The sequence below is a fragment of the Grampus griseus genome (assembly GCF_964374135.1).
Source record: "Grampus griseus genome assembly, chromosome: 9".
In the NCBI taxonomy this organism is placed as follows: Eukaryota; Metazoa; Chordata; class Mammalia; order Artiodactyla; family Delphinidae; genus Grampus; species Grampus griseus.
Window position 1 is genome coordinate 77,862,049 of NC_139003.1, and position 13,657 is coordinate 77,875,705.

A 13,657-nucleotide genomic window follows, 5' to 3' on the forward strand; every position below is an offset into this window, starting at 1 on the left:
ACACTCACTTTCCTAATTAGAATTGTGTGGTGTTTTAGATATTCAGATTCTAACACACCTTGAAATGTTTTACAGATTTATTGGCCTGCTGCAAAGGAACGGGTGGAATTGTGTAAATTAGCTGGGAAAGATGCCAATGTAAGTATGAGACTTTAAAGAACATCTTTGTTAAACTGGTGCTGATATGATAAGAAATATTTATATTGGGTTTTATTGAATTAATGGCATTAGTATATTATTTTTAAGACTACACTAATATTCTGTGTAAAGATTAATATGGTATAAAATGTTTCTACCTTGCCAAAAGGAATGACATTGTTCTCAGAAATTTAGAAATACTACCCTTTCCAAAGTGTTAATTCTGACTGTATTTTCTTCACAAAAAAATCTCAGAAATACATTTGAAATATTTAAAAATAAACCATCAGAAAATACTGTATTTTTAGGGTTGTGTGTTTTTCATCTAATGCATATATTTTGTGAATGTACACAAAATCATCAGTGGTTTTAGCATTACAAACACACACTTGACATCTTAATTTAATTTGGGGTGAAATTAAACTTACAACATCTACAAGAATTCTTGCAAAAGTAGACATTATAGAGCTATTAAGAAAGATTGGTTGAAAATGAATAATACAACATTCTGGAATAAGAACTAGAAATAATTTACTCCAAAATTTATGTAAGAGTAACTATAGGAAATAATTTATAAAGGATAAATAGTGGGGTCCTAGTATAAACTTCTAGTTTAAGCTCCCTTAAGGACCAGAGAAACCCCTTTGACTGGTATAACTGCCCTCATCATCTTTGGGGTGTCTTGTCTGGATTGCTTTTGCACTGTCCAGGCTGTCTTACATGCTTCCCCAAATTGTGTTGCCTTTTTTTTATCTCCAGCAATGCTGTGGCTCTAACTGCCTCTTCTCATCTGAATGTTCTGATTCAGGCCAGATGCTCTGTGTTCTGCCCTGACTTCTTGCCCTGTAATGATAGGGAGAATTGCTCTTCTTTGGCGAAAGAAATCAAATCCTGAATGTAACTCAAGATGAAAAAGTTGTAACTTTGGGCAAAAGCATGGACATGAGGCTTCCTTTGCAGTATCCTGGAATGTTTCCTCTAACCACTATAACCCAGGAGTATTAAACTGAGCAGTGCCCTCATATTTAATAACAGCAAACAGTATGTGTTGTATGAAAGCAAAATTATATTTAACAATTCTCACTTTATTATTGTGATAAAGGTAAAGCAACACGACGTATGTTGCCTAATGAACTTAAGGGGAAGGTTAGAAGACTTTATTCACTCATTTGTTCATTCATTTATCCAACAAATATTTATTAAGAGCCTAAATATGTGCATTAATAGTGTATGAAAGCGCTCATGGATCTTTTAATCTAATGAGGGATATAGATATTACACAAATGATTCCTTATATGTAGCCACTGTACAGTTGGCCACAGGTTCTAAGTCTATAAATTCAACCAACCGTGCATCAGAAATATTCCAAAAATTCCAGAAAGTTCAAAAAGCAAACTTGAATTTATTGCTTACTGGCAACTGTTTACATAGTGTTTACATTGTATTTACAATTGTTTACATAGCATTTACATTGTATTAAGTATTATAAGTAATCTAGAGATAAAGTATATGGGAGGCTGTGTGTTTGCCATTTTATATAAGGGACTTGAGCATCCTCAGATTTTGATAAATGTCAAGGTCCTGGAACCAATCCACCGAGGATACTGAAGGATGACTGTCCTGCAAAACAAAATAATCAAAACAAAGTAAAAGAAAAAACTTTTGGTTATGCCTCATTCTGTATTCAGTTAGTGTTAAATGTGACTTTTGGGGCACATTTATGTTAGCAGAAATATATCAGAGAGTGTGTGCTTCAAATGCAACAGGAAAAAGTTTTTACATTTATTTTGCTAGAAATGAAAGAGTGTAAACTAATGTAGGATATATTCTTCCTTTCATGTCTCTAATCTCTCCACCCTGTTCAATGTCAGATGCCCTGGGAGCAGGTGCCCCAGTCTGCAAAAGCAACAGTACTTTTTTGAACTCATGGGAAAGAAAGATGCTTTGGTTGTGATTTTTCAAATTTACTTTGTTGCATAACAGTAGAAGCATGTCATAAACAGTGTGAACACTTTTGTGTTTCATCAGTATTGAGTGTAGGATAAGGAGGCAAGTAGGAAAAGGGTGTTTTAAATCTACTCCAACAGAGTAGTGTCAATTTTCCCATGGAACAGGTGAAGGATAAGCACTCAAGGTTAATCAGTGAAGTTTTAATTGTGACAGTTTTCTCATTTCAGTATGTTCACTAATTCCAGTGGTAGAGTAACTCGGTTGCCCCTCTTATCAAGCTAAAACAAAGGGTGATAAACTTTCTTGAAGGTGGTATCCTAGAGAGTACATAAGACTCAGTATATGGAACCTATTCTTCCAATTCAATTGTATTTGAGAGCTTGTAGTCACCTCTGACTTTAAGTACACTTTAAAGTACACTGTGTACTTTAAGTACACTGTTAACCTAGGATTAGAGATTTAGGGAGCTTCTCTCTTTTTACGGAAGTCTATAAAGTTTGCTGTTGAATTAGGTAGGTGTAATGCAAGTCTTTGTTTCCTTCTTTTCAATTTGCCCCTTTAAAATAATACTGTATTTTAGAGTTACTAAGAATAGCTAACATTTTTATAGCACTTACCATGTTCCAGGAACTGCTTTCAAAGCTTTATACCTATAATCTCGTTTAATCCTTACAATAATACAGTATGTTAGATTTTATTTTTATTCCTCATTTTCCAGATGAGAAGACTGAGGCCAGAACGTTTAAATGACTTGCCCAATATTACATACCTAGTAAATATTGAATTGAATCCAGAAGGCTTGCCCCACCATCTATGCTCTTATAATACACTATAATCTACACATCAAGGTCTGAGTTCTATGTGTAAGGTCTACAAACTGTATCCCTCAAATCATTTCTCTCTTCACGATAACCATAATGCAGATCCTCATTTTACAGCATTACATAGATTTGGGCCAACAGAAAACTGAGGCAAGTGTGTGGTTTTATTAACATCTTTTATTGCCTTTGGCATTACCCTCTCTCCTCCCTTCTCTCTAGTAATTTTTACCTACTTCCCAAGAGTGTGTTTTGAATTAACAAGTGTTTGGAAAGACTGTCCCTTTACACAAAGGTACTATATAACTGAAAAATAGTGAATTATTTACCATAATGAAAGTTAGCTCATTGGCGTGGGAAGGGAGTGGAAGGAGAGGAAACAAAAGAGAGCTATTCCACTTTCTTGAGCACAGTCCCCGGTTTAATCCAAGGAAGGGAAGAGGTGACAGGAAGCTATTTGGTTGCATTTTGTGTCTGCTTCAAATATTATTCAAAAGAAAGTCACTAAAGAAATGTCTGGTCCTGCTATAAAAGAGTGGGGTAAGCTGCTCAGTCCAGGCAAAAGAATGCATGGGGTGTGGGCAGCCTGAGTCGTCGGCTTAACTGTAGAGGCGCACAACCTTGTCAATGGAGACATTACATAGGGTTAAAGGGTCTTCCATCTCTAAAGTTTTCTGATTACATTCTTTTCTTCTTTTTTCTTTTTTAAGAACATCTAAAGTAAAACAAAGTGTTCATTGTAGAAAGTTTGCAAATTATATAGAATTCATCTGTAAATAGTTCTTCCCCCATGAATATTACCCAGAGATAGCTGGTGACATTTTGATGTTTATTCTTCTATCTTATCTATTTACTATTTTTCAGAATGAAATCATTGTATACATAGTCCCTTAAAACATTTTTTTTTCACTTCGCAGACTGCCATGAGCATTTTCCCATGTCATTAAATTCCTTTTTTATAACACTACTTTTAATAGCTGCACTGCATTCCTTTATATATTATTTCATCAATCCCCTATTGTTAGAGTTTTGGTAGATATCCAGTTTTTACTATTGTGAATGATGCTGCACATGAAAAGCCTTATATATAAATATTGTGAACATCTTAGGTTACTGAGTACAATTACTGGTCAAAGGATATAAAATCTTTTATATACATTGTAAAATGGCCCTCCAGAAAGTTTATCCTTCTTATGCTTTATCCAGCAGTGCATGCTCTTAAGAGGGTATATTTCCCCATACCCTTGCTAATGTTGGATACAACATATAGTTAATGTTTAATACTAATACATTAATGAATGAAATAAATATATTTAATTTTTGCCAACAAAAAGAAAATTATTTTTGTTGTTTTAGCTTGACATTCCTTTTTTTTTTTCGGTACGCGGGCCTCTCACTGTTGTGGTCCCTCCCGTTGCGGAGCACAGGCTCTGGACGGGCAGGCCCAGCGGCCATGGCTCACGGGCCCAGCCGCTCCACGGCATGTGGGATCTTCTGGGACTGGGGCACGAACCCGTGTCCCCTGCATCGGCAGGCGGACTCTCAACCACTGCGCCACCAGGGAAGCCCAGGCTTGACATTCTTTAATTACTATAAATGCTAAATATTTTATGTAGTTGTAAAATTAGGATTTATATTCATATATTATTACTTTCTGATCCACTCACATAAAAAATATTCTTTCCTAGTTATCCTACTTGATATATAGATTTTTATAGGCATATCTCTCAATTTTTTTCCTTTAAAATGTTTTTCTTTGCCCTTCTACCTCAACTGGTTTTGCTCTGTAGAAATCCTCCCCTGTGAGATGTTTCATTTTTAAGAGAGAAATGGGATATTTGGATTTTCATATACTTATTTTGAAGCATTGACAACTTATTAAAATATTTTCAACATTGTAAGACCTAAAAAGATATCTTTGCAGACTGAACTCTATCAGAAGTCTGCTAGACAAACGTAAGATGTAGCACAATGATAGGCATGTGGCGAATGATCACAAAATATTTGAGGATCACAGTATTCTGCAAAATATGCTAAACACAAAAACAGACCACATTCTTTTTTTTAATCTATCAATCTTTTTCTTTTTTTTAGATCTTGGGGGTAGGAGTTTATTAATTAATTAATTTTTGCTGTGTTGGGTCTTCGTTTCTGCGCGAGGGCTTTCTCTAGTTGTGGCGAGCGGAGGCCACTCTTCATCGCGGTGTGCGGGCCTCACTATCGCGGCCTCTCCCGTTGTGGAGCACAGGCTCCGGACGCACAGGCTTAGCAGTTGTGGCTCAGGGGCCCAGCCGCTCTGCGGCATGTGGGATCTTCCCGGACCAGGGCTCAAACCCATGTCCCCTGTATCGGCAGGCGGACTCTCAACCACTGCGCCACCAGCGAAGCCCAGACCACATTCTTAATCATAAGTGTCTTTTCATATATAACCTAAATAAATTAAAATTAGTGATTATAAGTCAGTTATCAGAAATACATATAAAGCTGTATTGGATTTAACTGGACTATATGTAACGTTAGAGAATTACAAGTAGTTCTGTTTTGCTAATATTTTTCTAGGTATTAGGGGGAAACAAAAATTCTAAGTGTTGATATATAAACTAATATTTACTTGTCTTTTCTCTAAGTATTGTTTCATATTTGTTTTATTTATTTAATTGCATATCTCTTTAGATATATGTAAGGATGTGGATGAGAGGTAAAAATTGAAAAAAATAATCTTACTTGAGAGAATTAGAAAGTTGATACTTGTTTTTAGTTCTCTCTCTCTTTCTTCCAGTGGAGAGTTAGGGAGGTGGGAAGCGTGGGGAAGGAAGGAGAAATTCAGTTCTTTTCCCAGGTTGAGTACGTTACTGGCTGAATTGAATTGTTTGGTGTCATGCCCCAACCCTTGCCATTGTGGGCAATAGCTGATAAATTAGCCAGCTTTCAGGGAAAGTTAAAACAGCTGCTTCTCGAATTTATCTTTCTTTATGCCTCACAGAATTACACCGCCATTAATAGCCATGCCGGTCACTAAGTGAATTAAATCAAGTTAATTATTGATCATGCTGTTGAAGCAAATCTTGGAACCTTTATAAATTAAAAGAGAAATCATTGTAAAGGCTTTTGCTTTGCTTCCAGTGTTTGGCTGAAATGTCCACCCCAGGCAAAATTTAAAATGAGACCTTCTCTTTTAGAATCTCTGTCCCTGGTTTCTTCCCCTCACTGCCCTGTCATTGCCTCCAGGCTTCCCAGAGAACTGCCCTCCATCAACTTCACCACAGAAAACTTTGAGCAGAACTGACTTTTTTTGGTAAACTGTGTTAGATAACTCAGGATACATGGTTCTATTCCATGGCAGCCCAATCTGAGAGAAGAGAGGAATTTCAGAAATACATCCTTGGTGACATCTCACCAAAGTAAAAACTAGCATAATAGGTTACTTTCCAGGGCTGGCTGCATTTTAATAAAGTAACTCCCAGGAAAGTTAAAGGATGGGAAATGTTTTAGGTGTGATTCAGAGCTTTTTCTTTATCATCACTCAAATTATATCTCCTATGTGTGTAAAACTTCCCTCTGGGCCTCATTTGCCTTTTTAAACAGTGCTGTGTCTCTCACAGTCCCTAGTCTTTCTGACTTTGTAATTTATAATCTGGAAAGGCAGTTGTTTTATTTCTTTATACAAATATTGATTTCACAATCTTGTAAGATTACTGTGTTACTCGGCTTGGGCTACCATAATAAAATACCATAAACTAGGCTGCTTAAACAACAGATATTTATTTCTCACAGTTCTGAAGGCTGGGAGATCCAAGGTCAAAGTGCAGGCCGACTTGGTCTTTGGTGAAAATTCTCTTTTTGGCTTGCAGGTGGCTATCTTCCTGTGATATCTGCACAGGGCAGAGAGAGTGAGAGCGAGTGCCCTGGTCTCTTCTTAGAAAGGCACTAATCCTATCATGAGGACCTCACTCTCCAAACCTCTTCTAAAGCTAATTACCTCCTAAAGGCCTCACCTCCTAATACCATCACCCTGGGAGGTTTAGGGTTTCAACCCATGCATTTTGGGAGGACACAGATATTCACTCCATAACAATTACCCTCTAAATTCTATGATTCTTTGGTAACACTGAGCTTTTGAAAAAATGGTGAAATCACTGGCAGTGAGTGAATCCCACCTTACTCCAGGCATATAACTCTACTCTTGCCCTCCCTGTGTACTGTTCCATGTGTAGATTTCACCCTGCATAAATCTCTTCATGGGGAAAAGACCAATAAATAAAAGTCCCTTCAGTGAGCATGAGTGAGCAAAATGAAAGCTAGAGAATATTAAAATCTCTTACCCTAGCAGTGAAGCCATCATTGCAATTTATCTGCTGATTGCATACATTTTTCCTCTTTTTTTTGCCTTGGCTTATCTCATATTACTGTGTCATTCGTTCAAAACCATTAGTAGGGCATATTTACTCTCTGAATTAGATTTTCATTTGCGATTGTCTAGCATGATGTAAAAGAACATGAAGCTAGTTCTCTGTGGTGCCTTTGTGTCAATAGAAAATAAATTCTCTTCATCAAACACCTTGATGGAAGGGTGGAAAACACAGAATATGATTTTGTTAAGTAAGATTATCTGACAGAAAATTGTCTTAATGAATATAAAATTTTCCTTTCTTAGGAGGCTACATATAATAATTATATGAGAACATATACTAAACATATGAAAATATTCAAGGTAACAAAGATGTCTGCAGTGTGATTTGCACTTCCTCAGATAGGACTTTTTTCACAGCATACAACCTGTGTAACCATATGCAGTGGCCCTTCTGCTGTTACAAAGTGCCCACTCTTCCTACCTGATAAAGAAACATCCTTCCCTTGCGTGGTTAACTGAGGGGTTGGAACTGTCCTTTCATATAGTCTTAAGCAACTTCTTTGTTTATAAGGAAGCAGAGAGCAGAAAACTCAATAAGTTAGTTCTTTATAACATTTTCCTGTAGTAGAATGTGCAGATTTTATTCACTGGGATCTACAAATTCTTGAGACATAAGATTGCCAGGCTAGCTGGACAGAGGAAGAACTAGGTACTAGGAACTCTGTACCACAGATATGGAGACATAGATATTCATTCTAAAATCAGAACAGCCACTGGGATATTGATTATTCTGTATAGATCAAAATCAGAGTAAGTGATAAACAATCATTAAATGTTATATTCTTTAATTTAGTCCACATAACAATCATAATCCTATCAGCTAAGTTGTTGTCTGCCTTTTAAAAATTTACTTAATTTTAAAAATCATCCTACCAGTTCGGTCATTATCTTTTTTATTTTAAAATACCCTCCTCCTAACGACCCTAACAACAACAGTGACCTGACAGGTGAAGGACCCGTGGCCACTCAGGCAGAGAGAAAAGGGACTTTTTCTCTGAATCTCAGTCGTTTCGTAGATTTCCAACCTCCTTAGTAAACACCTGCCCACCTCCTGGGTAAAGTTGATCTAGAATAAAAGTAGACTACTGCCCAGTGTTTCCTCAGGAGTCTTTGGGCCCAGGAATCATGAAGCCATGGTTAACAAATTATTGCCATTAATTATGTAAAGAGAAGGGATGACTTACAGAAGATGAATTGAAAATAATATATAATAACAAGAATGACTACTCTGAAAAATTGAGTCACTATTTACAAGTAATTGGGGGATAGAAAATAATTAAGTTATAAAGATATACATTGGAAAGAAATATTTTTAGGCCTAAACATTTGCAAAAGAGGCAGAAATACGTCTCTTAAAATTTTGACTTGGTGTAAAAAAATATTTATGGAAAAAACAGAAGAGATTCTTGAAATAAGCAGGAATTAAGGTAAGTCTTAAAGGCTCTGTAACATTGAAAATAAATGGAAATAAAGTGGTAGGCAATTCCGGAAAATAAGAACGGGCTAATATATAGGAAGACACATATGTGTTGAGTGTTTTGTTTAGCGTAGCTGAGACAGTTGAAGTTGCACACAGTAGGTTCTATATGGGATAGACAATGTGGGAACATCAGAGCATGATGGGTTTGGTTCTGTAGGAAATCCTTGAAAGAAAGTATGGATACCTCATTCACATTATGTTCATTCTCTAGGCCCCATTGAGTCCCACTATAGAGATGTGCATTCTAGCACTGTGATTAGTTCAAAACCTTATTCAAAAAAACTTCAGTCACTCATTAAAGCCATAGTTTCTAATTTGTTTTGCCTCCTTTGCTAAGTCAGGTGTTAAACATTTCTCATAAGTCTTTTTTATTTTAGTATTTATTTTTGATAATTAATCTACTTGGGAAACAGGTGGTATGAATGATAATCTTTCAAATACCTGAATTGTATGCTAATGCTTTTATTTTTTTATGCCCAATAGACAGAATGTGCAAATTTCATCCGGGTACTTCAACCCTATAACAAAACTCATGTTTATGTGTGTGGAACTGGAGCATTTCATCCAATATGTGGATATATTGATCTTGGAATCTACAAGGAGGTAAATATAATGAAATAGCACAAAAACAATTATAATAACTTGTTACTTAATGCCTATGACATAAAATAGTTAGACTTGAATATAAAGATTGAATCGTATTCTGTGTGAACTGAATAAGAACTTATATTCCAAACCACTTTATGGATTGCCATTTTGATTGTACACTTTATCCACCTAATAAAAATTTCTTCATTAAAAGTTTTTTTAGTGATATGATTAAAATAAATGGTATACAGTGTTGAAAGTGCTTGTTTTCTAGGCTCTATGTACAGCTTTATTTTCTCTTGAGTTTCCTTTATAACTAAATCTATTTAGTATGTTGCGGTTGGTAAAAATTTATTTCCCATAAGACCTCGCAACGGAATGATATCTTATAAATAATTTAATTTTTCCCATCCAACAAATTTGACCTGTTACTTATGTTTAGAATAGTAGACACTAAATACAGATAATTTTAATGATTTTCTTAAAATTGTATGGATAGTTGTTATCACACTGGACTTATTATTTCTGCCAGACCAAAGTGACATAGTGGAAATGTGGGATGTATTAATTGGGAGTAATGTATTCCAGCAATCAATGAGCATTTCAATAAATGAGAAACATGCAGGTTACAATAATTTAATTAACAACTAACACGTTAGAGTACTTTCTTTGTGTCATGGACTGTGCCAGGCACTTTACATGGATTGTTTTTGTAATTTCACAACACTGTTAATGAAGTTGGTACCTTAATAACTTCCAGTTTGCAAGTTAGTAAAAACTGAGTCTCAGTAGAATGAAATACCATGCCTAAGTCACCCAACTAATAAATGGCCTAGCAAGGAATTGAACCAAAGTAGTCTATCGCTAGAGCAAGCATGCCCAACTGAGCTTTAGAATATGTCCTCTAAATCATTCCTTTGTGTGGGTTGATGGGTTACACTGTCATCCTTATGTTTATGTATATACTTCTTGTGAATAACCACACATATTTGCAGGGTAATTGGCTGTGTGTTTGAAAGTAAAGTCTGGGCTCATGGTACAGGTTTCTTTACACTGATTTAACTGATTCAAGCAGAGATCAAACCCACAACTGTGGCTGGATAAATTTTTCTCTCTAACCAACTTGTCTAACCAGCCCAGACTCAATGGTTTGAAAGTAAAGCAACCCTGATAGTTAAATCTCTGAACCACTAGGAGACTTGGCAACTTGAATCCATCATACTTTGTTGCCAGTGTAATGTTCTCTTGCCTAGCTTTGATGAAGGGTAATATGTAACAGTGGCTTATAGCATAGGCTGCAATTACATGAGATAGCCCCACATCTTGGATGTGTTTTGAGGCCTGGGGCTAAAAGCCAAACTCACAACCTGCTGAGGGATGCAAATAGTGTTCATTAACTCCTAAAAGTCACAAATGCTGAAAGGGAATATAGAAGGAGCTAATTACTTAGCTTGAGACTGTCAGAAAGCCCAGGGGCAGTCAGATTTACAAGTTCTGTGAATAAGACAATTATGAGTGAACAGGGATATTGAGCCTTGTGAGTTTTCCACTAGTCAGGAGTACAGGTAATTGTATGGCAGCCCTGCTTGAAGATCGTTCTCTTCTAAAATGAATTATTAGTCCCAGGATTCACTGTCCATTCAGAGGGAAGGCACTTCCATCTTCAAATAGATAAGATTGCTTCTCAGGTGGCTGGGAACAGGGAAGAGCAACAGATAACAGGGATGGAGGAGAGAAGTGTGCGAAGCCCTCTTCCTGGGGACCACTGTTTTGTGTGCCTGGGGCAATGGGAAGAAAGAGGAAACAGCTAAAATAAATCCCAGATTTCTATCTTTGGCAGTGAGTTGGAGAGGGGTGTTATTTGTTGAGATGAGAAGAGTAACAGATTTGTGGGGGAAATCGTGAGTTAGTTTTGTACATTCTGCATTTGAGAAATGTTCCGTAGGTCATACCAAGTGGGCGGTTGGATTCGGATTTCAGGATAGAAGTCAGGGCTGTTGACAACAACTAAGAGCTAAACATGAGGAGCCAGAGTTTGAATTATGGCTCGGATCGTTTACCATGGCTCCACGGTCTTCTGCATAAACTCTCTAAGCTTCTGTTTATTCAGCAAAATGATGACAATAATAATAGTAACTCAGAGTTATTTTAAGAATAAAATGAGAAAATGATTGTGCATAGGCTTCGGTATAGCCCTTGCTCTATTCCAGTCACTTAATTCGCAGCCGTATTAGGCAACAAGAACACAGAAAGGCAGAGACAAGTATTTCAAAAGTATGTATATAAACTTTATTTCAGAATAGTGTCTGCAGTCTCTATCTATCTATCTATCTATCTATCTATCTACCTATGTATCTACTCTGCAATACTGGGGGTGCCTGATAGTTGTTTAATAATTATATTGGAAGTATGTTCTTTCCTCTGGGATCTCCCTTCTGCTGCAAATCTCATATTTAAATATTAATAGTATTAATAATATTAATAATAATCTTTCCTAATGTGATAGTTAAACATTTCCTATTCTTATCTTCTTATGTCTTTACTTCAACAGTATTTCTCTGTGTGCAGTTTAGACAGGTACTTTTTTGCATGATTAATTAGGCTTAAGGAATTTAATGGGGAAAATCTTATAAAATTGAAGTTGTCTCAAAAAAAGTGTCATGTCATTCAGTTTACCTCAGGAAGTCCATTTAATCAGCCATTATTTTTTTACATCATTTTCCTGTTGGTATCCTTGACTCTGGCTCAAGGAAACTTGCTTTCCTGCTGTCTCCTTTCTCCAGGAGATTATAAGGGAGACCTTGTCCTTAGCCTCCGCAAATACCAATTCTATGGGCTTATCCTGAGAATTTAATGAAATGCTGCATTTTGACAACAGAAGTCTGTACAATTATAAGGGTTTATCTAGGACTTTGTATCAACTATGACATTCTCCCAGATGTTTTCTTGGTTTTTCTTTTTTAGCTTTTCACTATAATCTTCTGGCACACCAGGATTCAGTTTACTTTTTCCCTTTACAACATCCCATTATAGGCTTTAGAGTCAACAGTTCTGTTTGACCTGTGGCGAATAATGTGCCCTTAATATTTAAACATTCTTAAGAGCCGTGATCTGTAGGTGTTTTTCCCTGACATATCTCTAGCCCCATCCACAGTTGGGAAACATGCCCTAAATGTGTTCTCACTGGACTTTTTTCATGCCTAGGCGCCACTATCACAACTTGTCATTAGCTGAACTGTTCTAACTAAACATACTTGGGCTTGATCATGTTACATGGTCATGGTGAGTCTATACATTAATTTCAACACATTTCTAAATCCATGAGTTTGAAATCCTGAGACTAGATTAGTTAAGAACATGAACTTTGGAGACAGCCCTGAGTTCAAGCTACTGCTTTGCCTCTTATTCACTATGTGATGCTGAACAAGATACTTACCCCCTTTTATGCTCAATATTCCTCTTGTAAAGCTGGAATTAAAGTAGCTACCTCTTTAGGTTAGTGGTGAAGATTCAATGAGACAATGTACATCAAGTTCCTGGCCCATGGTTAGTATGTATTAATTGTTAAGTACCATTACTCTTAGTATTAAAGTGTATTTACTTAAAACTATAAAATGGCAAATGTTAATCATGCTGTTTAAATTGGTATTACTATTTTTTAATAAGGCGGTAATTACTGTTGATCCTGTTAATAAGAAAAAGATCTGAAATGACACATCATACAATAATAATAATCCAAATATTTCCTCTATCCCTTTTGCTTCTTTACTTGCTTTCTAGGTAAGTGGCACTGAATGATCCCTTTTAATTGCATGTGTGCTCTGATATAACTGTAGATATGCCATCTAGAGAGAATATCTGAAATGCTGAATTTCTCTAACTAGTACATTTGCAGCCTGAGTCATCAGTCTTTTTGCTGGATGACAGTGTTGTCATTGTTATGAAACACTCAAGCTCATGGGGCCATATTCATTATACATTCATATTTTTCTTGGAAAGTTCAACTTAAGATGTTTTTTTTCCCTGAATGTTAAAAGTCTGCCAATGCCATTCTGTCTGTGGCCACTATTATAAAAATAGATGTTTCAGCCAAAATAACTATGTGGCTTTAATGTGCATAGTGTTTTCGTAATAGTGAAAATACTACAACAGGATTTTTTTTGCCCACATGTATCAACAGCTCTGAAAATGAACTGCCTGCCTTACAACGCTTTTAAGTCACTAAAATTACAAAATATCACAAAGCTTAAGTAATTTGGTATAGTTGTAGAT

At 36.2% G+C, this 13,657-nt stretch overlaps 1 protein-coding gene across 1 annotated transcript in view; it reads left to right on the forward strand.

Annotated features, from left to right (window-relative positions):
- The window catches only part of SEMA3D (semaphorin 3D), a gene marked incomplete at both ends in the record, with an annotated part of 133,847 nt that overhangs the window by 49,650 nt on the left and 70,540 nt on the right, over positions 1 to 13,657 (forward strand). The window contains 2 exons of the mRNA XM_082661799.1: positions 76 to 138; positions 9,281 to 9,400. Of these exons, the coding sequence (XP_082517925.1) occupies positions 76 to 138; positions 9,281 to 9,400 (183 nt within the window). The remainder of the gene's footprint in view (positions 1 to 75; positions 139 to 9,280; positions 9,401 to 13,657) is intronic.